Source organism: Embiotoca jacksoni, unplaced genomic scaffold (assembly GCF_022577435.1).
Source record: "Embiotoca jacksoni isolate LCO1_2020_lvr unplaced genomic scaffold, fEmbJac1.0.p SCAF_16, whole genome shotgun sequence".
Classification (NCBI taxonomy): Eukaryota; Metazoa; Chordata; class Actinopteri; family Embiotocidae; genus Embiotoca; species Embiotoca jacksoni.
Window position 1 is genome coordinate 5,119,918 of NW_027185296.1, and position 24,508 is coordinate 5,144,425.

At 43.1% G+C, this 24,508-nt stretch overlaps 3 protein-coding genes across 12 annotated transcripts in view; 1 reads left to right on the forward strand and 2 right to left on the reverse strand.

Moving 5' to 3' along the window:
• The first annotated feature begins 1,163 nt into the window (after positions 1 to 1,163).
• On the forward strand, positions 1,164 to 8,820 carry dnttip2 (deoxynucleotidyltransferase, terminal, interacting protein 2). Its single transcript, XM_069150420.1, has 7 exons — positions 1,164 to 1,376; positions 3,310 to 5,417; positions 6,677 to 6,815; positions 7,039 to 7,134; positions 7,343 to 7,507; positions 7,660 to 7,769; positions 8,344 to 8,820. The coding sequence occupies exons 1-7, from the start codon at positions 1,302 to 1,304 to the stop codon at positions 8,438 to 8,440; spliced, it is 2,790 nt and encodes a 929-aa protein (XP_069006521.1). The 5' UTR covers positions 1,164 to 1,301; the 3' UTR covers positions 8,441 to 8,820.
• spata6 (spermatogenesis associated 6) lies at positions 8,263 to 23,468 on the reverse strand. Of its 3 annotated transcripts, none has more exons than XM_069150438.1 (11): positions 23,389 to 23,468; positions 22,142 to 22,279; positions 21,567 to 21,615; positions 21,397 to 21,438; positions 21,133 to 21,257; positions 18,935 to 19,015; positions 15,885 to 16,292; positions 14,432 to 14,534; positions 13,955 to 13,995; positions 13,385 to 13,548; positions 8,263 to 10,323 (listed from the first exon to the last, which is right to left on the reverse strand). In XM_069150438.1, the coding sequence occupies exons 2-11, from the start codon at positions 22,217 to 22,219 to the stop codon at positions 10,224 to 10,226; spliced, it is 1,191 nt and encodes a 396-aa protein (XP_069006539.1). In that variant the 5' UTR covers positions 22,220 to 22,279; positions 23,389 to 23,468; the 3' UTR covers positions 8,263 to 10,223. The 3 variants fall into 3 exon arrangements, with proteins under 3 accessions (XP_069006539.1, XP_069006537.1, XP_069006538.1); XM_069150436.1 differs by lacking the exon at positions 23,389 to 23,468 and adding an exon at positions 23,165 to 23,249; XM_069150437.1 differs by lacking the exons at positions 8,263 to 10,323; positions 13,955 to 13,995; positions 23,389 to 23,468 and adding an exon at positions 23,165 to 23,249 and having other exon boundaries at positions 13,404 to 13,548.
• Positions 23,409 to 24,508, reverse strand: part of LOC138198793 (cytosolic carboxypeptidase 6-like) — a 289,794-nt gene continuing 288,694 nt past the window's right edge. For 4 of the 8 annotated variants that reach the window (XM_069150423.1, XM_069150429.1, XM_069150421.1 and 1 more), the window contains one exon: positions 23,496 to 24,406. In XM_069150423.1, the coding sequence (XP_069006524.1) occupies positions 24,301 to 24,406 (106 nt within the window). In that variant the 3' untranslated portion in view covers positions 23,496 to 24,300. Of the gene's footprint in view, positions 24,407 to 24,508 lie in introns of all 8 variants that reach the window. The other 4 variants (XM_069150427.1, XM_069150426.1, XM_069150425.1 and 1 more) reach the window with 2 other exon arrangements.

The following is a 24,508-nucleotide window of genomic DNA, read 5'->3' on the forward strand; positions in this document are numbered from 1 at the left end:
CAAATTTCCATCAAGTCCTATTGGCAGACTTCCTAAGCTGAAACAATAGTTAATATATCTCAGTTTTTGATATATTGATAAAACACATCTTTACTCTGGAATAAGGTCCTTGTGAGTTCAGTGTAATCTAAAACTACAAGAGCACTGGGAGAGTGCAGACTTCCACCAGGGCTATTAGTCCACTCTGCTATATGACATGCAAATCTGCAACTGCAACCACTAAATATGTCCGGATATATTTTTAAAACTGCAGTATCAAAGTATATTTCTGTCTAGTTGAAGTTTCACTTCTAAAAGAAAAAATGAAGTGAACTGAAAATGATGAAGTGAACTGTCTAGCTGAGGTGAAACTAGCCAGAAGTTTCACTTCAGCTGATGTCATTGAATTAGATTATGTTTTGTCAGTTACATCTAGTTGCATTTACTGCCATCTACTGGATGTTCAACTGTATGGCATTTAGTGGGTCAAATTCCCCATCTCGCAATGTTAAAGAAAGTGAAAAATAATCTTTGGATCCTCCCTGTGATTCAGATATACTCCAAAATTTAACGAGTTCTTCCCCGGTCCATGCTACACATTTCCGTCAAGTTTCATTCAAATTGAGCTTTTAGTTTTCCTCTTGAGTAGTAATCCTACAAATGAACTGCCCTCACAATTACTTTGGCAGACTTAATAATAAAGGTCAGATACAGGGTCCATCCACAACACAATAATTTTTTTAATTTTTTTAATTTTATAGTACTCTATTAATCCCCGAGGGGAAATTTCTTTAAAGTAAAGTATATTAAAAAAGCTAATATAACGCAGGACACACCTTCACTGACATTGTACTTAGGTGGTGCCAATGAACTGCAACTAATCACATGAACAAAACTGGTGTAGATTGAAGAAACTGGCTTTTTGGGGCCCCCGGGTAAGTTGACCATTATGCCTGGTTGGTCCTTCAGCCTTGGCTAAAGTGACTTTTACACCTACATTTCTCACTGCACTACTCTCTGAGTTAAAAGCCACAGTGACACGTTATTTTACAAATGAATTTTATACGCAACTCATATTAAATTGATGCAGTTCACATACAACTGCAGCACGAAAGAAGTTACACGCACGTCACCAAACCAGCACTCCTAAAATACAATCGATAACACGTGTAGTAAATAAGTTCCCAGATTTGACTGCGCTGATTCGTCATTTGCCCTCTCCTATAAAACGCGCGCTCGTAACCTCTGCGCGTCATTTCCGTTCATTCAAGCTCGAGTCGAACCTTCGTGCCGGAAGTGAAAGAGGAGGACGAGCGTGCAAGATGGTGGCCACCAAGAGAGGAGTGCGCGTGAGCTTTCCAACTAAAACAAACGCGGAGCAGCTGACTGATGTCCAGGTACGTGTGTGTGTGTGTGTGTGTGAGAGGTTAATTAAACCCGCGGATGTTCAGAGGTCACGGAAAGGTTTTAACCCGCGACGGTAGGAAGCCCTGCGCGAGCCAGTTTCACTGAGGTGAGGTGCTCACGTGGGCACAAACCAACACTCCTCTCTTAAAGTTTGTAAACGTGTCGATGTTAAAAAAAAAAAAAAAAGTAACATTGAATAGATCGCATAGGTGCTGGATTCACATTATTACTGACCTTTACTGTCCCGTTATACTTTCTAGTGTTGAAGTTGTTTTGCCAATAGATGTCAAATGTTTACAAACTATTTATAAACTGCTATCAAGTTGAAATCTGTGGAAGAGAGAGAAAAAAAAGAAGCTTGATATAGTTAATTCCTTCGTGCCATTTCTGTCTATTATTACGCATAAACTCTTTAGTCATAAGTTTATTTTGAGCCAATACCGGAGAACTAAATAACAGCTGCGACCGAGATCAATAAAACACGTGGATTCTCGGCAGGTCTGTTAAGAGGTGAGGAGTGAACTGCACTCAGACAAACCACCTGGTACGCTTTAATATGATTAGTATTGATTATTAAAGTGAGCCGTCGATGCAGTTTTTGGAAATGAAGACAAACACGTGTCGCGTATTTTGTGAAGTTCCATTAGTTCTGATGAAGTCATTGAAGTCTGGTGTCCAGTGGTGGAAAAAACAACAACAAGAAGCTTCAGATCATTTACTTCTGGTAAAGTACTAATACAGTAATATAAATATACTCCATTACAAGTAAAAGTCCTACAGGAGAATTGGCAGCACATTGCTGTTAAAGTAAAAGTACTTGTTGGGCCTCTCTGAGTGATATATTAGTATTTATGACATCATTAGATTATTAATAATGAAGCATCAGTGTGTCATCGGCGTGTCGATATTGGAGCTAGTTTGAACTTTATGTGCAGTTTTATTTACAAGATCATCAGATAAATGCGATCCACAAATCTGTTTTCAGTTGTTTTTTTTTTTAACCTTTTCTCTAATCTTGGATTTTTTTTTGATGAGATATTGGATCGTTTGAACATTTATTGAAATAAAACTCAAGTGAGAAGTTTAGAGTGAAAAATCACTATTTGACGGAGGTGTCTGCGACTCGGGTATCTGAAATGTGACCCCCGACCACACCGATTGATGGAAGAGGTCAGAAAAGCTGTTAGAAAAATTACTCCGGGAGGCTCGGTTCAAAATCAAACGCATCGGGCATTTTATTCTTGCAAGAAAGAATCACTTGCAAATAAGACAGAAAACAAAGGAAACTTTTCGGAGCCTTCTTGACAAAGAGACTTTCCGGAGCCGCAATGCGAACGAGAGGAAGAGACGAATCTTTTTTCTTTTTTTTTTTTTTCCATCAGAAGCCAAACCGATTGAAAACCACCGGTTGCATTTATAACAATGTGCTGCATTTTGAAAGCTTGTTATGTCAAAATATTTTTCTGAAGTAACTACAGCTGTCAAATAAATGTCGTGGAGTAGGAAGTACAATGTTTACTTCTGAAATGTTGCGGAGTGAAAGTATAAAGCAGCATCAAATAGAAATACTACAAAATACAAGTGCCCTAAAATTGGAAATTAGTAAATGTAATTGGTCATATTCCATCTCCTCTTGGTGTAAAATGCATGGAAGCTATCTTGATTGTTGGGTTCTGTAGTTTTAGCGTGTCGTATTGATTTGGGACACGGTAGCAGAAAGTAATGGATTCAGGCCCGGGAGGCACAAACACGGTAGAGAAGTCAGAAAAGTACCGAAACCACAATCGGTTTGTTTTCATGTTTTCGCTGGACTCGTTCGCGGTCAGAAAAATATCAAATGTCACCAGCCTCGTCCTTTTTTTTTTTAACTTCCATCTCACAATAAACCCGCTCCGTTAACGGTGTCTCACTTCCCCTCCACAGGCCACGCCCTCCACCGGCCGCAGGACCAGGAGGGCCGTCAAACCAGCGGAGAGCCCGACCCGGCGTGCTCTTGCGGAGACCCGCTGCCAGCTGGAGCGAACCGAAGGAGGACCTCCAGAACCTTCCTCCGCCGTGAAAAAAAGATGCACCAGAGCTTCCAGACTGCACAGTCCACAGCAGCCCTCCACGCCCGTGGGCTCCGTCCACGAAGCGGACACGTCGGACCTGGAGTCCTGCTGCTCCGCGGTGTCCGACGTCGAGCCCTCAGTGACGCGCAGCGGCCGCAGGAGGGGGGGGAGGGGGAGGCAGCCCCGCGTGGTCAGTCAGGAAGACGAGGACCCATCGGAGGTGGAGTCGTGCTCCTCTGCGGTGTCCGCATCCAAACCCGTCCAAGCCAGCCGCCGGAGCACGAGAAGGAGGACGGTTCCTCGAGGTAGCGCCGCAGCTGACGCTGAGGCGGCAGACGTCGACTCGTCTCGGAGAGTCACCAGAAGTCAGAGAAAAGCGACCCGCGGCGGATCGTCCGCCAAACAAAAAACGGAGGACTCCGAGCTCTCGGACGCCGACAGCTGCGCGTCCGGCACCCACGGAGCCGAAGTCTCCAAGTCCACCACGCGCAGAGCCACGAGATCCACGAGGGAAAGGCTCCCCATCCCGCTTCATCTGGACGAGCCGTCGGAGGGTTCCCGGTCTCCTTCCCGGACAAGTCGACGGACCAGAGCAGCGAGAGGCACGGCAGCGGTCGCCGTGGACGCGAGCGAGCCGCCGTTTTGCGACTCCGAAGGGTTCGAGTCCGGGCCCACGTACTCCGTGACCACCCGTCGGTCGGGCAGGACCCGGTCCACGGGTCCCAGAGCAGCGGATTCGGACTCTGACGCGACGGTGCGTTCCCCAGCGGGCAGCCCGTCGCCCTCACGAGGCAAAGGAACTCCCTGCAGCAGCCGCACCGGCTCGGGGAGCAGCGGCAGCGGCCGGAGCGCCGCGGCCACCAGGCGCTCGGTCAAGGACTGCAGTGTTGTTTTGGAACTCGGCTGGGGACCGGCCGAGGAGGACGACTCCACGGATGATTCCAGGTTAGAAAGCACGGTGATCGCGAAGGACGCGGACCGCACGCTGTTGGAGGAGGAGGAGCGGCAGACGTCCGAAGAACCGGAAGACGCGAATGATGCCGATCGCCCGTCCGGCGAGGCAGATGCAAAAAGAGAGGGGAAGGAGGCGGACGTCCTCTCGGTAGAAGGTTCCCACGCGTCTCCCTCGGTACCAGACAGCGCCGGTCGCACCGCGGAAGATGTTGGTGAGCCCGCAGTGATCGTCACAGGCCAGCAGGAGGAGCTGTCTGCAGAAGATAAAGACGGGGAGACCTCGGAGATGGAAGTGATGCAGCAAACATTCCCACCGTCGGAGCCAGTAAAGCCCTGCCAGTCAGTCGCCGTGACGACACGCGAGAAGGCCTCTGAAATCACAGGGGAGGTTGAAGAGAAGCACGAGGCCGCGGACGCAGCCGACGCGGACATCCGCCCGTCGCAGGAGGACGAGCCTCTGGATGAGGACGCTGTTGTGGAAATGCAGCCCAGCGCGGAGGAGGAAATGGAGGCGAGCCGAGTGAAGAGCGACGCCCAGCGGGCGGTTGAGTCCAGCGAGGTCCACGTGGAGTTCATCCAGGCAACATCGAGCCAGCAGCACAAGGTCACCGTAGAGTCTGACTCTGAACGGCAACCGAAAGACATCGTCGTCCAGAATGCTAAAATAATCAGCCTGCTGGACAGCAGCGACGATGAAGATGAACCTGATGAAGCGGGGGAGCGGGAAGTTTCCGACGAGGACGACCTGGGGCACGCGGAGGAGGAGCGAGGAGGACCTTCCAGCAGGTCGACGGCAGCAGCCGCATCAGTGGAAGGACTGTTTATGGTCGACACGCGGCCCGGACAGGATGTTGATGAGGAGTACTACAGAGAGCAGCCGGGGGAGGAAGAGGAGGACACGAACACAGAAGTAGAGCTGGAGGAGCAAGACGAGGAGTTTGTGGACGAGGAGTTTGTGGACGAGGAGGGGGACGACGACGACGACGACGACGCTGACATCCTGTTCTCCAGTAGAAATCCTCAATTGTAAGTAGAGGATTGGTGGCGGCCTCTGATTTGGTTCTTACACATGAAGACGTGTTGTTTTGATTCAGGATCAAATATGTGCAACATGTCGGCTAAATAATTCAAGGAGCTTTACACGATATTATCTTATTGTCAAAGAAGCCGTTCAAGCGCGTTGGAAAATGCCGCCTTTGCTCGACGTCAGACGAGAAGATGGAGTTCACGCCCGTGTCTGTACATCAAACACGTTCGCTTCGCATACGAGCTCGAACTGGGGAACCAGCAGCACCTCGATGCCACATTAAACTAGAGTGACTTTCTGAGCTACCTGCCGGTTGCACGGTGACCTCACGGCGATGACGAGGAAATACTACGACACACGGGCCCCCCCCACAAAACCACAAGTTGCTTTTACGTTTGGATTTTATACGGTTTAAACCAACCACGTTCGTGTTAGTTCAGCGGCTGGGAAGTGGATTGTGTTTTTTTTTTTGTTTTTGTTTTTTTACCTTCAAACATGGCCAGGCTGACCGTTTCCATTCTGGAGGCGAAGTTACACGAACCACCTCCCGGCTCCACCTTTACAGAGTGGAGTTGGCCTTCTAATATAACTTTTTAAGTACGGCAGACAAAAGCGTATCGCCCAAAACATTGAACGTTTGTTTTAAAAGCCCAACACCAGCGATGAGGGTCCATCTCGGGGTCCAGCCCCGTTTGTGGCATTTTGAAGTCACGAATCTCGAAGGATTTTGGGTCGCAAATAAATAGCGCTCAACTTAAGTCTTTCTATCAGTGGAACGAGTGACCAAACGCTGAATAATATCCTCAAACAGCTGGACATTGCAGGTTTCAGGAACTCTTACCCAGTCACAGTAAATACAGCACATGTTGGGGACTATTTTCAGCTGCGCATTAATACACATTTGGTGCTTTATTGAGTACTTCTGGCAGTAGGACGGACCGATTTGAAATAAAGAGTAAATATAAATAGTAAATAGTTGGTTATAATGAAGGAACATGTCCCCGGGAATCATTAAATTGTTTTTAATAATACGAGAGATCAATTGTTTTCGACAAAACGTGTTGGTAGAATCAGTTCGGTTTTTGGTTTTGATCTTCCGGTGGAATTATTTGTTAATAATGAAAATAAATGCAGCATGCAGACTGCAGTGCCGCACTCTCTGGACACATCGTTCTACTTTATTATAACTGTGCAGAGGTGAGAAATGAGAGATGACTGCTGCTCCTGAGGAATTTCCTCCTGTGCCTATTTATTTCAGGAAAGAGATGTCCAGCCGTATTGACCCCGGCATCAGAGGGAAGGAGCTCTTGGGGTTATACATCAGTTTTGATGGCAGCAAATCAAAACCCGTCTCCGATTCACTGCTGAAACTGAAGGAAAAGAAGATGCAAGATGAGGTAAATAAGCGATTGATTTTTTTTTTTGTTTTTCCTTTTTGAAGGTGATCTGCGATGCGGAATGAATAATGATCTTCATAGTTATGCAAGGACGAGTAAATCCAATAACACCCGAGATGGTGTTCTTCATGGTTTCTCTCCTGTTCTTTTTGCCTTTGACCTTTTTTTTTAATTTTTATTTTGGAGTAGTGGAGTGTGGATAAGAGTGTGTCGTTGTCCGCAGGTGATGAAGAAGAGCGTCATTACACCAGACTTTGAAAAGAAGGATGCCGTGCCGCCGTACAGCGAATCCAAACGAGCCGTAAAGTTGAAGCACAGAGTAAGTTTTACAAAGCCATGCTTTTGATTTGCAGATTCTCAAGACACGACGACCTGCTGAAGTTGTATCACTTTAATGACTTCCTTTGCGCAGTCAGTTATGACACGTGCTCAAACGTGACCAGAAATGACAACTGAAGTCATCAAATTCCAAATCTGTGCTTCCGACGCTTTTGAAATAACTGAAGTCGTTGTTTTTCCCCCCCCAGGCGGAGAGGGAGAAATCTACAGGAGACGGTTGGTTCAATATGAAGGCCCCAGAGATGTCTCAGGAGCTGAAAGGAGACCTCCAAGTCCTGAAGATGAGAGGATCCATGGATCCCAAAAGATTCTACAAGAAGAATGACAGAGAAGGCTTTCCCAAATACTTTCAGGTCAGTTGCGTCAGTCTTCTGCTCCTCCCTCTTTATAATCGTGGTAGTGGATCTTTATTTGTGACCATACAACAGTTCTTGTAAAGGGTTGCCGTTTGGATGACCAACATCAATCTGTGACTTTAATGTTCTCTGATGTGTGTGTGATCCAGGTTGGCACGGTGGTGGACAGCGCAGTCGACTTCTATCATTCCCGTGTTCCCAAGAAGCAGAGGAAGAGAACCATGGTGGAGGAGCTGCTGGCTGATGCGGAGTTCAGACAGTAAGTTAATATCTCCAGAAACGAAGGCAAACCGTATCACTGCATGTGGTTTTATTACATCACATCTCTGCCATGGCTTCATCATCCACTGACAATATTTCAAAAGCGGCGACAACTCGGCCGGACTGTACGCACGCTGGACGATTTGTTTTTACTTGATATGTAAATTTGGGAATTCTCAATTACTCAAATGGACATTTTAAACTTGCTGCTTTTTATTTAACAATACAAATTCTACTTTATTTTGTAAGCCTACGATTGTGCGTCATTGATCAGAAAGCATTAAAGGGATAAAAAAAAAAAAAAAAAAAAAAAAAAATCTCGCCACAAAGTCAGCTCATGATCTCAAGCTTCAGGTTGTATCAGATAGTCTCTCATGGAAGCGGTTCATATTTCTACTTAAAGGACTTCCTGTCCGTGCTTAAACGGATGTTTTCATTCAGTAATATTTCTTGTAAGATGAATAAGCAGTGAATAAGATGAATCCAGTGGATGTTAGGGGTCACATGTTTATTGCTCGTAGATACCTTTAAAAAACACACGCATCAAATGCACCTTTTTGTTCTCTCCGCAGCAACAACAAGAAGAGGTACCAGCAGATCGTGACGGAGAAAGCAGCGCAGGGAGCCGGCAAGAGGAACAAGAAGAAGAACAAGTTCCGCAAGAAGTGAATCTGAACACTTGATATAAAGAACACTGAACTGAGAGGCTTTTCATAATTAGGAATTTTGCAGTTATATGAACACTGTGTGTGTGTGTGTGTGTGTGTGTGTGTGCGGTTAAAGATCGGATCTGAAATCATATTTTAGAATTTAAAAACAATTAAATGAAACCTTTACATGTCTATAGATGAGGAGACCGACTGAATAATCCAAGTCATTAGTCTGTAAAGTTATCTGAACAGGCTTATATTTGCCACAATAATTAAAAAAAACAATAATTATATAATTCATACCGACCTGTAATTTTGTTTGTGTAACATTTAGCTGCACAGTAATCATTTCTAAAAATACAGTATGTCAAAGCAACATTAAAATATTTTTTTATCTGACTGTTTGTGATAATTCTCACAAATACTCCTTATTGTTCATAATGTGAACTTAAAGCTTGTCCTGCAGCAGGACTTACAATATCAGAATCATTGCCTATCAAAATATACTGTCATGTTATGGTTTACAGTTTGTTATTCTGAGGTTATATATCAAAAAACACAACTTGCATAAAATAAAATAAAAAATCTTATAAAAACAACCTTATTACCAGCCGATGTTGAAGGAAACACCTTTGTTAAGACTTGAACACTTATCACTGTAACTTGTTGAGCAGCACAATCTGTCACACAGTAAACAATGACACATTTTCCTCAGAATAGATCTATAGAAGATGTAAGGAATTTTTTTTTTTTTTTATACCATTATTTCGATCGTAGCTGTACATTTCGTCAAAGTGCACACCATACAGTCAATCACCTGTTCCCTCTTACACCAGACAACATCTATATTTAGCAGCACTCAAAATAAACTAATCTTTAAGCGTGGCGGTGAAGAGCTTGAAACGGCTTCACATTGCCGTACGAGCCGAATTCCATCTTTTATCGCCGCTAATGAAGAGTGACGTGCAGACGACCTCCGTGTCAAACACAAACACACAGTTCTGATTTTCGGCGTCGGAAGACGTTTCGGCGTAGAACTACGAAACTGAACGTCTTCATTTCTGTCGAGGCTAAATCTCTTTTGTGTCTCCGGCTCTTTCACTCGGGATTACTTTTGTTCCTCCGCTCCCTCCCTCAAATCTCTTCAGTGTCTCGTAGCTCCTGGCTCCCAACGGTGGCTCTTGGCTACCTTCTTGTCTCTCTTTTGTGTTGTGAGAGATGAGCCCTTAACAGCTGCAGCTTACATTCACTATGTCTCCTTCCCACACACACACACACACACACACACACACACACACACACACACACACACACACACACACACAAAACATGTTGCTTCTTTATACCCGAGCCAATTTCACACACGGCTTTAGAGAAATTAGACAGCGTCTCAGTTTGGTTTCACCATCGGGGCATTTTAAAATACAGCCCAGCTGACGGGTGGGAGGGAAGCGCTGCTGCTACGCTTTTTGAACGTAACCCCTGCAAATTTCCTGCCTTTTCAAAGGGTAACGACGACAAACAGTGCGTGCTGGGGAGGTTTTGAAATTTAAATGGACATGAAAGGGAGATAAATTAAGATACACGTGTGAGAACTGGTTTGACTCGGAGTGATAAAATCATCCGGAGGTTAAGGCTCGTTGGCGTCTGGATCTGTGCAACTCCGACATACTGCAGGTTTCAGAATCTGGACTCGGAGCAGCTTGTAGAATTACTGCCTTTAACTGTGATGTCAATTATTTACAGGTTGTGAGTGGTGTAACGTTTTAGTTATTTGGTCACTTTGTAGTCAGGTCAGCAGGTTAAAGGTTAACTCGGTGGTCCCAGTTAGTTTTGTGCGTCTGCAAAAGCCTCTGGACTCGGCTGTGGATCTCCTCCCAGTGGGATGGACTGGTCCGAAGTCTGAGGAACACAAACACAAAGAAATGTCAGGTTTTAAATCCACAGACTACTTTATCACGCGAGTTTTCAGCAACAGGAACCTGAAGTTGGTTTGACATAAAGCTTTTGTCAATTAGAGCAAACAGACCTGCAAAGCACCACAAGATAAATCCGTTAACGTAAGTAGTGAGCAAAAGAAAAATATTTCGGTCATACAAGCGACGCTTAGTTTTTTTTGTTTCCTTTCATCTTAATATTTGCTATGATCATTTCTTTTAACTCTGTTTATGTTAGGCCCGTCATGACTATTACAGAATGGACTGATTGCATTTATTGGAGCTGACCACAATCATTTTTGCAGAATCGTTGAAATCATGTTCATTCCTCTGTATTAAAAACAGCTGAATCAAACTAGCAGAAATATCATATTTCCATCTCTATTTTCACGTCGTTTTCCCCCGTCAGAGGTTTGACTGGCGCTCTTTTAATGACATCATCTCGTCGCGCCTCCCTCTCATCCTGGTGGTTTAATTGCCCGTAAGTGGAAAATCAGCGCCGCCACCGCTGTACAGCATTTATTTAGATTATCGGTACCTGTCATTATCAGGAGTTTCTTTATATATTTCAATAGTATGTATTTTGTCATGTCATATCTGCCCAGTGCAATTTTTGTTTACAAAGCCTGAAAGACAAACAGAAAACTATTTTTTACTTGTATGTTCCGACGTTTGATGCCAATAAATGGCTCTTCTTCTTCTTCATAAGGTGTATTATCAAGCTACGATTAGGCACAGTGGCGTGAAATCAACACAAAATGAATCGTTAATAACAATTATTTGTATGACAATTCATCAAAATTCCATGATCGTGACCGCCCTCATTTATGTAGGTAAATAGATATTAATTTGTTTTAAGCGCTCACGAGACAAAAAGCTTTAGTCCATTAAGTCCGAAAAGGATGAAAAATGCCCATCACATTTGGCCAAGGTGACATCTTTAAATGACTTGTGTGGCAACAAAGGTGTGAAGTTAACAACGATATAAAATACTGAAAAACATATTAAAGTTGCTGGAAGGAGACATTATTTGACATTTTGACACCAAAAAAAAAAAAAGAAAATGAAAAGATGAATTCTAATTCTAATTCGGATTACTCTAATTCATCTAATCTTACAGATTTACTGCTGGACTTTCTGACAGGTACGACTTCTGTCCACTAGTCTGTGCTGTAACCAAACACAAGATGTGAGCGTAGAGCCCAGGCCGACACACACTTCAGCTGCGCCATGTTTATAGGCTACATTTTAAATTGACAGTGCTTCCTCCGTCTAAACATTCATTTTGATTTTGGCTGCTCTACATTCAAATTTTGATGCAGAAAAAAGTAATTTCACAAACGACACGACCGACTGTACATTTCAACCGGCGGCGCAGACGCGTTTCATCAGTGTGTCTGCAAGTTGGCCACAGGCAGTTACGGAGTAACAGATTGCACTGACAAGAATAAATTCCAGCACTGTCTCTCATCCACGTCTATTTGTCGGTAGCGGAGGGGTGATGACTGACAGGCTGGCTGGTGTCTCGGCCCGGCTCGCAGTGTGGCAACGGAAGCTTTTCATCTGTAATCAGATAAACTCACTACCTGCTTCAAAAAGTCATCAAGGACAAATCATCCAGAGACATGAATAGACTGAGACTTCGGGGCTTAAGAGGGGGCAAACGTTGTTACTGGCATCTGTCATTCTCTTTATACATCAAAGGCTCATGGTAAGACGTGCCCCTCTCCCTGTCGGAGGGAATCTACAAACACCCACTTCTAATCTCCCACCCAGCGAATCCTGTTGCGTTTCCGACGGAGAGAAAAGTATCATCCATTTCCCGCAATTTACTTTGCAGTTCAAGATTGTCCATTGATTTTAATGTTTACTCGCGGACTGAGCAAAACGGGAAGGGGGAAAAGGGAAGCCGAAACAAAACAAAACAAAACAAACAAACAAAAACGGAACATCGGGCCCCGTCGGCGTGTTCAACTCGCAGCTGCCGAGATCGATGACGAGGTCTCTCTGAATGTATTAAACTGTGTGTCGGGTCAAATGCATCAGTCTCAAGCTGAAACACAAATCAATACCATTTTTCTCTTTGTTTTCCCTTCTCTCTGCTTTCTCTCTCAGTAATGAACAAACATGACAAGACATCAGCTTCTGTAATTTAAAAGGTGGAGGGGAATTCATCCTGCCTGTCGAGTGTGATCAAAATTAAAGATTGGATGTGTATGTGTACACACACGCACACACGCACGCACGCACACACACACACACACACACACACACACACACACAGCAACAGCAGCGTATGACTAACATCTCATGGGATTTCCATATATTTGCTGTCGACTGTAATTGGAAACTCATACAGGTGTCTCTTTTGCTTTTAAGATCTTTTGAGCAAACACGAGCGGTTTACACAGATGGATCAGGATAAATTCAGGGCAAACACCACAAATAAAGAGGATTATGTTCACTGCTGCTTTGGTGCGAGTATGAGGACGATCAGATTGTTTTGCGGCCGGAAAAGCCGAACTCGGGGCTCAGAGGTGATCCTTACAGTGTTTTGCTGATAAGTATCTGAAGATATAACACTTTACCACAGGCCGAAACTCTGAGTTATAAACACGCGCGCTTGCTATTAACTGCTGCTTCTTATTTCTGGCACTTTGTCTTGACTTTCAAGGAACTCTACATACAGGGCCTCTCTACGAATCGTCAGGAAGGACACGTCATGTTTTATGAGCGTTACTCTGATGACAATTTGTTTTTCATTTTATTTCGCTGCATATTTAAGTAAACGATATGTAGGTCAAGCTTCAACATGTCCGCAAATAATTTCCCAAACTATTTTTTTGGTCATTAACAGAGACTAAAACATTAGAGAAACCATCCGTCTCCAATTCCTCCAGAGGACGCAGATTTTTGGTCATCGTGTTCTTGTAAAATTGAGGCACACAAGTCTTGAATTTGACGCATCCGTTCACTTAAACATTTAAAAGGTTTGGCAAAATTGAAAACATTTTCGAGGCTTTTACCTCTCTCTGAAGGACTGGCTGCCGACATGTAAAGGACTCCTGGGGTTTGACGCAGCCCGGTTGGCCTGAGCTGAGGCGGAACCTCTCTCAGGGCTTTTGATGGGGGGTTCATGTCTGGATGGGGTCCGTAGAGGCGACTGGACTCTCACAAAATCGGATTCCACCTATAAAGGGTCACAGGGCAATTGGGTTTATGAGTTCGATGAGGCGTTTTACTAGTGGATATAATTTAAAACCAAGAAATGATCACGACACACCTCAGAAATAAGGTCTACACTGTTTGTTGTTGAGTTCATGTTTAAATTTGCTTCATTATTTCATTTAAAGTTGACAATATTAAGGGCACTAATTGTATCTCCAGAAGGAAAACGCAGTCAGACAATGTTATTGTCCATGAATACAGTATACTAGGAAATTACTGTCCTAACCATCTGATAGTCTAACAACATAACTAAAATGAAAGTGTAATCTATTAATATCAGAGTACCTGCATCTACTGCTCTGATGTCCCGTTGTACGAGAACAGTAGCTCGTTGTATTTCCGGTTTGAAATATAATAATTCAACTTACTCTGGCTGTTTTTGGTCTGTAACTCCCGAGGAGAGAAGAATCTACGAGGACAAAAACAAAGCATTCAGAGTAGCTTTTGGACTGCCTGACATCTGGAGTATCTTCTTCAAATAAGACTATAGTTTAATTCTGAAATATAAACAGGTGTAAGTGTAACCCCATAAACCAAACGTACAAAGGTACATCCGTGTGCACTTGTCAACTGTTTAACACACCGATGAAACTGGTTGTGACTGAATGAATAGAAGATCTCCTGATATCCTCTAAACAAGTTCAACAAACGCATTATTATTCATCTGGAAGACTGTTACGTGATGTTGTCATGAAGATGTTACTGAAGGCACGGAGACACTTTGACATCGAGTTTATTCATGAAATCCTAACTGGCTCACGGTTTTGTCCAAACAAACTTGACAACAAGTTATTTCTGCAGCAAACAGCACGTGTATTAAGTTTGTGTGTGTTTCTAAGAGCTACCTATGTGGTCAGCTGAGAGGCTGACGGAGCGTCGATGTGCGCTACCAGCCGGCGCTGGGGAGGAAGGTGTTTCCATCCCAGAGACACTACTGCACCGAGGCACCTGCCATAACGCACAATACAAAAAGAATAGCTGTTAAACGGTGTAATTAACTTACTGTTACAGTCTGAATTATTGTCCATACACAGTAAAACACCTGCACAGAGCTGCAGTGAGGAGGTTTCATTCTTCACATTTCAACAGTATCCCTGAACTCATTAATCAATCCCACAATTTACTGACTTCAAAGAAGAAATGCCACAACAAAAACAGACAAATGTTTCGTCTGGTGCGTTGCGTGAACGAAATAACCAGAATACATTAATCACAATCAATCCTTCATTTCTTTCTGTTTGTGCAGAATAAAGTAAAAGCTTACTGTTAATTTGTCATCTCAGCCCCAAGTCATTTCCCAGAGAAAATCACAATAAGGCTTAAAGAAAACAAAGACAAACATTTTTCAGAACAACCTATGTCTAAGAAGATTATTTATTTGTAGATTATTTATAGGAATGTGCTTCCCTCTGCACACAAACCAGGGGCTGAGGCTCTGAATCGTGTGCTGATAATGCATTCACCATGGGGCTAAACTACTTCATTAGGTATCTATTTGTTAATTGCAGCTTGACTCTCAATTACCAGGGTTAATTGTTGAGAGAAGATTCCCCCAGGAAATCCAGAGGCGGACAAGCATGCTCCTGTCTTTAATACAATTCCCAGTGTATTCTCATAAATCCCTTTCATGTGCGGGACAAAAACAAACAGCCCCTCCCTAATCATTTCTTTTAATAACAGCATGCGGGTGAATTGTGATATTCATACCTGAGGATTAGATTTGATGTAAATGAAGAAAGAGAAATATTGTGGAGCGGGGGCGGGAGGGGGCGGGGGGGGTGGGGGGACTGGAGGACTGGAGGCTGTGTTGTTCTTGTTCATCGACTGTATATATTCCCCACAGCTGTGTGATCAGAAAAATTCCCTTTTATATGCAAATGTCTGATAGCAGTGATACGGCCATAATGAAATTGTCAATAAATAAAGAGCGCCCCATCCTAAATGCAGGATGTGTGCTATTAAAGCGTGCCCGAGTCCCTCGGTGTGGATAACGGGCAAAATTCCACGCACACATACAGAAACACTTTCGTGACGTAAAAAAAAAAATCCATTAACGGCTCAGGTAAAAAGATTAACACTGCTCTGTTATTATGCCCTCCACTTAATCTGCCCGCTAGATTAAAAAGGTACATTTTGGGAAGTTCCCTCTGAGGTTTTGAACCACATCAACTCAGGATCCCATTAATCGTGTAACCCCTGTGCACTGAACACGTGTACTGTTGGCGTTAAACAAACCATCGCATCACGAGGTTGTCATCTGTCTGCAATCGTTGAGGAATACGGCGAATGTTTACAAACCAGGAAAGGCGGCTGGCTCGCGGTCTCTTTCCTAAAGTTGTGGGGCCCCAGCTGCAGGTGGCTGAGCCTCTGCCTGGCGTCCTCAGAGAGCTGGCACATCCTGCGGTGGGTGTAAGGGGACAGGACTCGTGCCCTTGAGGAAACTGTGGACTGCTGGTAGCCAGAGTCTCTGGTCGCGCTGCGTTTGCGTTCCTCCTTGTTTTTTCGTGGACTGCAGCCAGACGGGGATGAAAGGGGCGAGCGTCTGGATCTTGATGACGGCGCAGAGTTTGTAATTCTGGCCTCGACGTTTAGCTTTTCCTTCCCACCTTTCAAAGAGACACACTTCCTGTTATCCGTTTTGGAAAAATGCCCACTGGCTGCCGGAGACAGGGTTAAAGATGGCCTCGCTGGAGAAAGACGGCCCGTCTGCGGTGCAGGGGAAGAGAGGGAAAGAGAGAAAGGAGAAAAATGTTCACATGTTGTTGGAACACGTTGAGCAACTGTCATGTTTCCTATTTTTAAGGTGACACACAACATTCGAGCATTTCTCCGTAGACCGCCATCTATTCCATCGCGGAGGCATCAGTCATTTTAGCCATTAAGGCGCCTGCTTCCACTCTTGACACAGACTTGCTCTCCCTGGACAAAACCATTAAACCATTAGCTAAATCATTCAGCTTAAGTGTTACAACAACGCCGGCCCTCTCAGTCGGCACTGCCACGGAGACAACCTCGGCAGAATTGCTTCAATAATTCTAATGGCCACTAACATCATTCTCCAATGCAATATCTCACTTCCTGCAGGTAATGCCAACCGGGGATAAATAAGTTAAGATAAAATGTTAATTGCATTTGATGGCCATCTCCAGTCTAATATGATAAAGAGGCACTGCCTGGCTGTAAAATAATAAAATAATAAGATAATCTAAATGCTAATTAGGGAAATCACACAACATTAAAACTATTTTTAAGAGAACCTAAATGATGAACAAATCTTCATCCAGGCTGCCATTTGAGAAAGATCAGATTTAATGGAATTAAGACGAGTGTGCGCTCTTCCCCGAATCTCCCACCATCTCTGACTTCCTTCAGCCCTCGTGTCTCTTCTTCGCTGGTGGACAGACACCGAGAGTGAGTCATGTTTTCCTGATACCAGCTGAGTGGCGAAGGCTTGTCTGATGCGATTAGCTGAGATTTCCACTGTTGGTTTTGTGTGATAAAGACACACTCCAACAGAAACTGGGATGTTGATAAATTATAAGGTTAATAATCTCCAGCTATGCTAGTGGCTGTGTAATGCTGCACAGTGGTGCGTTGAGCAAAACGCTAACTCCGGCACGCTGATGCATCCTTAAAGCTAACGTGTTCACAATGACAACGGTAACACGCGGACTCTAACCTGGCGTAATCTGTAACATGATCATCAAGGGGAATTCGGATGAAAACTTATAGCGCAAGAAAATGGCCACAAATCAGTAATGCTGTGTTCTGATTGTCCATGTGCCCTCTATAAAGTCCATGCAGTTGACAAGTGGACAATCTGAACACAGCGCAAGACACTGAGTGTTTATTTATCAGTGCAGTTTCAGAGGTTTTGAGGAAGTCGCCACAGTTCTAAATCTCTGTTAGAGCGGGACATAGTTTGTCAGCTGGGTGGGCAGGTAGTCAGGGAAATGCCTGCGCTGAGGATCCATTAGGAGAGAGGAAATGGAGAAATTCTAGTGTCTGACAGCCACAGCGGTGCTCTGATCCAGACATCCCCCTGAGGGGCCACGAGAACACTGACAATCTGCTTCGCTGTCAGTGACATCACATTTAAACAAATAGCTTAGCGTAGGTTACCGCACCTGGGAAATGCATGGTAGTGATTTTGGCACAACATGCCAACCGCTGTGTGATGGATCATATGTTACTAACAGGACTATTTGTGAAAGATTTTCATTCATCCTGTTTTTTTAAGGAACACTCTTTTCCAGTCCACCTAGTGGAGCATTATTCTGCTGAAATAACTCGTGCACACACACACACACTGCACATGTGCGAGCAGAGTCCCATAAGACCATAGAAGAGAGGATATTTTCATTTATTGGTAAATATATAGTAAATGTTTTCATTGTTCTACAAATTATTTCACTAAATTTACTTTTTGGTCGGTAAAATGTCCCTAAAAATAGCAACAATTGTCCATCACAATTTCCTGTAGCCATAGGTGATGTCATGAAAGTGCTTTTGTTGATGATTAACTCTGGCAGTAAACATTAAAAATATATAATTAACTATTACACACGACAACGAATATTTTAAAATCTTCAAACCTGAGAATTTGACAGCAAAGAATTTGTCAAAGAAGTTTTTATCTTTTTTTTGGCATCAATCTATCAATATATTCAAAAGTTTCAGATTGCAACAGTGGATGGGTACATGTCATGAAACAAAACTTGGGAGTGCCCATTGTAGAATAAAATTCTTAAAAAAAAGTTAAATGTCATTTAATGTACTTGAGGAGTACAGTCAGCCTTTAAAATCCACAAGGAGGAGCAGAGGAGATACAGGTGACCCACCACTGGACACTCAATGTAAAACAAGAGACTGACTGACTGGATCTGTGCAAACTCCCATCTCGTCAGACATGTGAGAGAAGCGTCACTATCAGCATCACCAATCTGCTTCTCTGTAATTACATTCACAAGGAGAGAACAGATACCCTTGAAACACTGCCAGTATGGATAGATAGATGCAGTAGCCATGGCAACAATAGAAGGTGGGTATGTACAGTGGAAACAGACAAATGTGATGGCGAGCGATACCGCTCATTAGAGCCCTCCAGAGATCAATCCTCACGTTTCTAGCTGTGGTCAACACTCGCACACGGACGCTGAGTGTTTGTCAGGCAGCTCTTTCAAAGTGTCTTACATGTTAACAAGAGTTATAAGGCAGACAAATCAAGAGCAAACAAGGAGACAGGTCATTTGAAATGTGACACCCCGTGTGTGTGTGTGTGTGTGTGTGTGTGTGTGTGTGTGTGTGTATGCGCACACCTATGAGATGTAATAAAGGGACACACTTACAGGTGAAGCAGCCCAGCTGTCCCTCCCGTCACTCTCTTCTATGACTGATGTCGTGGTAAAATCCACTTTAGGGGAGATTCCCTGGAGGGAGACGGACAAGAGAACAAACCTTTAACAGGGAGGAGCAGACAAAGGGGCAGATAACAGCACTGCTTGGAACACCAATTTACAACCATAAATCTTCAATCTAGGCCTGTGTTGAGAAAAACAAATTGCAGAAAATAGAAAGGCTCCAGTGATGTTTAAATAATATGGCATTTGGAGAGAGACATCTAAATTGCTATGTAGGCCCCCAAACACAAACACATAAAAGCAACAGTGAAGGGAATGGTGTTTAAAGACATTTAAATATGCCAGTTAGTGCCTCGGAGGACAAGGGGAGGACAGAAAAGCAACCCGCAGACACGGCGAGATGAAGGAATGAAAGCGGGAGGAGGTGGAGAGAGAAAGAGATGATATAAGAAGAGGAGGAGGAAGAGTACAAGAGATGAGATGAGGAGTGACTTAAAAGACAGGAAGTTTGCAGTTTATTTTTCTTGTGTTTATTGCTAGGGCAGTTGACAGCTGCATAAGGAAAAGTGCCATCTTTTCTGAAGAAAATACTTTGTCTAAGACAAGACAGAGCTTTTGAATTGGGTATCTTGGAAGTGTACCTGCCTGTCATGTGCACAGGCGAGGAGGAACTGAGATACGGAGGAGGCTCACTTAGAGGAAGCAACAATCCTTCCAGTCAATGAATGACACGTGTAATATTGGTGCCAATCATGCTGGATCGCATGGTGAGCACAATTTGTGATATGTAAATCGATGTATGGACAGACAGGAACACCCTCCCCACTTTAACGAATTCATTAGCACCTTTACAGCCGTGAAATACATGCGTTACATCTGCAACCATACTTATCCAACATATTTTAGACGCAAGTGAAAGATAAACGTGAAAATCCTTCAGTTTCACTCGAAAAGTTAAGAACAAATTTCGTACAACTTCAATGACTGCTAAAGTTGTACAAACTTTTCTGTTTTCTGTGAGATCTTAAAAGATACCCCTGGTCATGATGACAAACACATCAAATAAAGCAGTATGATTAAATATAGCACAGCTTTTGCCTATTATTTGCATTTGATTTGAACAATTTATTTTATTATCCCACAAATTTTTTTTAAGCATTTATCAGGGTTCAAAAGAATAAAATCTGCCACTGATTCATTCCAACTTATTTCCCATGCATGTTAATTGTCTATACTTGTTTTTTTTTTTACATTTTGTTATTACATATTACCAATAAATGCAATTTTTGTTAATTTCACAAATTTACAAATTACAAACTCATGCTGTGCAATCAAACCTTGTTCAACTCCTCTCTCTATGAACATCATATAGATTTGATGAAGAGTTAGAACAAGCTGAAATATAGGTCAGTCAGTGAGAAAGAAGATGGCTTTAATGACCCTAAAACTACTTAAAGAAAATAAAAGGCAGAAGTCTGTAATACGAGGTTAATATATACACATATATATATATATATATATATATATATATATATATATATATATGTATATATACGGCGGTAGAGCTACATGAAACGATACGAACAGTTGTAGCGATGCCAGCAAATTAAGGAATCGAAGCTGGAGCAAGAACAATGCCAAAAATCATTTTTTTAAATCTGAAAAGGTAATTTACCAGGTCAGTCTCTGTTGTTTACAGCTTGGCGAGTTCCGTTGTACAACGCATGTCATATGGTGATCAACACCATTTGGTTAAAGGCTGCTCCACTGGTTTAAAATGAACCCGAGGGCGACGCCCATTAGGACGCACCGACTGGAAACAATCCCCAGTGAAGCGTGTCCAAACCCGTATAGTCACACGGTGAAGGTAACACCAGGCTAGTACAATATAGAAGGTGTGGGATAAATCCATATCTCTGACTGGATATTCCTTCTCTGACCACACGTGTGATCAATCGTGGGATCACGAGAAAGATACTTTTAAATTGACATTTTGCTGTAATTAGAAATAAGTGGCTTGATAAATGGGTTTTATTGGTCACACTCAGCAAAGACGTTTTTTTTTACTCTTACGTTAACTCTTTGGAGCATTCTTGTAATTAGAGAACTCGTGTAATTATTTGAGGTCTAATAATGTTTGTTTTGGAAAAAAAAGAAATAAGAGGAATGTAGGGAAAACAGCTTACAGGAAAGCTGGAGGATCTTTTCATCAGTGTTTCTCTTTCTGTCGCTCCTGCTCTGGACCTCAGTCTGGGACCAGGGTACAGGAAATCTCTGGTGTTCTCATTCATCGTCGCCAAGATGTCACCTTCTAAAAACCATACATAGACACAAAAAAACCAGGAACACACACATACACACAATCCATGTTAAAGGTCTGTTTTTTGCAGTGTAAAGACTGCATACAGTGGAGACTTAACTTGCCCATATGGCATCATCAGAAAGCGTACCTGGAGGCACCAACTGAATCAGCTCAAAAGATGTTGTGTCAGCTAAGAGGAAGGAAAGCATAAACAGACTGTGAGCTAATGATCGGTATCTCAGCTAATAGCCTATAAGCTTGCATCGGATAGGATTCAGGACTAAGAGATGAGGAAGCAAATCCCAGACGGCCGTTTACCTTCGAGGAGGTCAGCTACATCAGCAGGGTCAACAACGCCAGGGAAAGTCTGGTCAAACAGACAGAGTACAGACAAAGCAAATCAATACTTATAACAAGATCAGGCAGACAGGCCAGTATCTAACGCTGCCACTGAGAAAAGAAGGCACCTTTTATTGGAGTTGAGGTGTCAATGTTCAAACTGGCGGATTGCTGGTTCGAAAATCTTTAATTAATTAAAAAATTTGCACTTTGGGCGAAAAACGATGGCTACCTTTAAAAAAATGTTGCCCCCCCCCCAAAAGTACTGTGTGCACCAAAGCAAGAACAAAAAGCATAAACATGTGCATTAGGATTTGAATAGAAGAAAACAACACTATGATGGACACGTTCTATGATTATTCCAATGCAGGTAAAAGTACAATCAGTAGATGTTACTATGTCGGGCATACGCTCAAGGGTTGTGACATAAAGCCTGTAGTCTCCCCACCATCTCTCTTGGTAAGTCTGAAAGAGACAGCCACAAACAGATGGCAATCTAGCGTCGCAGCCGGGGAGGCCTGCTTTATTTCTGTAATAAATTGCATTATTCTCACCATAGCAAAAAACATTTTGTGTTGGAAGAGTAAAGGGAAGACCGGGGGCAAACAGGGGGTCTTCTTGTACTGGCCCATGATGCACACACTGAGGTAGATATCATTCTTCTTAGAAAGGAGCACTCCTGGGCACGTGATCTGCACACAAGCAAAGTAACACATCAAACATGCTGCTGTTTTAGTCCCTGATGGTTGGATTTTTTTTTTTCCCCATTACTATCAGCCTTAAACATGCAGCTGCTGTTAAGAGAATAGTACATCATGTTTTAAAATGGAGCAGACATCATGGACATAATGTACAATTTATAGTAAAAAAAAACAACAACAACAATGAAAATATCAACTATACGAGCCACATCCTCCACATTTTCCATTTTTTACATCTATCAAACAGGATAATTAATTTAAAATCCGACCCACAGATCAAAGAGCATCAAAAATAATCAGTAAACTCCAAGTTGCTTCAATTTAACTGGGCTTTACAGACATTTGAGCCTTGTGGCTCAATATTTAGATGATCAGAGACATTTGTGTTAGTTAATGACTCAAGTAACGGAGAAAGCAGAAAAAAAAAGGTACTATTTTGTAATAATACAATTTGCATTTCAAAATACGGGTTTACTAAGTATGTTAGCGTTTTCCCTCACAAACAAACACAACTGCGTTAAAGACACGAAAAGACTTTATTCCGGTTAAATGTTTAATGTCACATCTTCCTCATCAGCTCAATGAAGTCAATCTTTGTTCAGCATCAGCGGTAACGCTGCTGATTAAAGTTCACGAGGATTTAGGATGACGCATTTACGGTGAACTATTTGAGTAAATTAAGTTAACATCTATCTGACAATATTTAAACCCTTTCACCTGCTGTGTGTTAAATTACGACAGGTAGCATTAGCTGGTTAGCTGTCTCGGCAGTTATCAAATGTTTGGCTGAAGGAAGAGGACGTAAGCTAGCTCCACAACGCACCAGGTCCGTTTCTGGGTTTTGAGCCAAAAGCAGCAGCATTAAAACGCACTTACTGCCTGGATGTCCAAGGACACGGTACATTTTAGTGACCTCTGATTCACTTCGGAGGAGAAAAGCTTCTTCTTGCTCGAGGCCATTCTTCCAACTTTTAAAGTTCGTTACCATGGCTGCCAAACGGCAACAGTCACAGAGCGGATGTCGAGTCACGTGACCAAAGAGTAGCAAATCACAGCCTCTCTCTCTCGCGCGCGCCCGCGCGCGACCCCGCAACACTTACGGATACACGCGCACGCTGCTCATGTTGCCTCCAAACTTCTCGACATCTCAACCGGTATTTGTGTTGAAGTCCCTGGAAATCAGCGGGTTGACACTCAGGAGTGCGGGTTCAGTTCGCAACAGAGAAAGAGCTCATATGAACAAATAGAGATTGACACATGTGGCCAAATCAATAGAAAAACACAGTTCAACACGAAATGGTCTGCACTTCTGTAGCACCGTCTTACCTTTGCAATTTCACTGTTTCTCACACACACACACAAACACACACGAATGGCGACACCGCCATCGAGAGCAACTTGAGGTTCAGTGTTTTGCCAAAGGACCCTTCGGATAGTGAACAAGAGGAGCCGGAGATTGAACCACCAACCCTGGATTTAATGGGCAACCCACTCTACCGTCTGAACCCTCCCGCTATCAAGGTGTTCTTCATTTACTGTTTCATCTGAATCATAACCAGTATTGGGTTTCTTAGTGTTGTTATGAGAGGAAACAGGTACATAATTAAGAGATTAAGTGTTTAATGGCTGAATATAATACCACCAGAGATTATAATACCATCCAATGAAGTCAAAATATAAGTCAATAACAGTGGGGAAGCATGCATATTTGTACAACAAAAACATTAGCTGCCAAATGAAGGCCTCAGATTAAATTTAGATGGATAACCAGTCTGTCTCCCCTTTGTATTCAATCATCCACGTTTTATAGTCAGTAAATAACCAGGAGGAAACCTGTTTTGATTTTAGTCCTGCAAGTACCAGTCATCCCACTGTTACAAATCTGTGAAAATAATTCTTTATAGCCAGGGAGATGTGGAGTTTATAAACGCAATGAAGTGTGAAGGATCGTCCTGCCATAGTGCTCTGCATTTTATTCATGCTCAGTCTGTGTCCGTCTGTCTATTGGGTGTCTATTGCCTGACACCCGGGCTCTTCTCCTTCTCTCTGTCCGCCGCGTCTCTTCCAACAACATTGCCCTTTCCGTTACGATTAACTGTCTGGGACATCACCTCAGAACTGGAGACAAAAACATATGAACATGAATCACTCAGATGGTGGTATACACATCATAAAAAGGCAAAACAAAAATAACATTTAAAAAGGACGAGATATTTGAGT

Bases quoted from the DNA above. Each gene is read 5' to 3' on its own strand.
- dnttip2 (XM_069150420.1), top strand. From the start codon at position 1,302: ATGGTGGCCACCAAGAGAGGAGTGCGCGTGAGCTTTCCAACTAAAACA. The intron at 6,816-7,038 runs GTAAATAAGCGA...CGTTGTCCGCAG, and splicing joins AAAAGAAGATGCAAGATGAG to GTGATGAAGAAGAGCGTCAT. The intron at 7,135-7,342 runs GTAAGTTTTACA...TTCCCCCCCCAG, and splicing joins CCGTAAAGTTGAAGCACAGA to GCGGAGAGGGAGAAATCTAC.
- spata6 (XM_069150436.1), bottom strand. From the start codon at position 23,248: ATGGCCTCGAGCAAGAAGAAGCTTTTCTCCTCCGAAGTGAATCAGAGG. The intron at 16,293-18,934 runs GTAAGTGTGTCC...CCTGCACCGCAG, and splicing joins ACAGCTGGGCTGCTTCACCT to ACGGGCCGTCTTTCTCCAGC. The intron at 13,549-13,954 runs GTAAGTTGAATT...GACCCTTTATAG, and splicing joins ACAGACCAAAAACAGCCAGA to GTGGAATCCGATTTTGTGAG.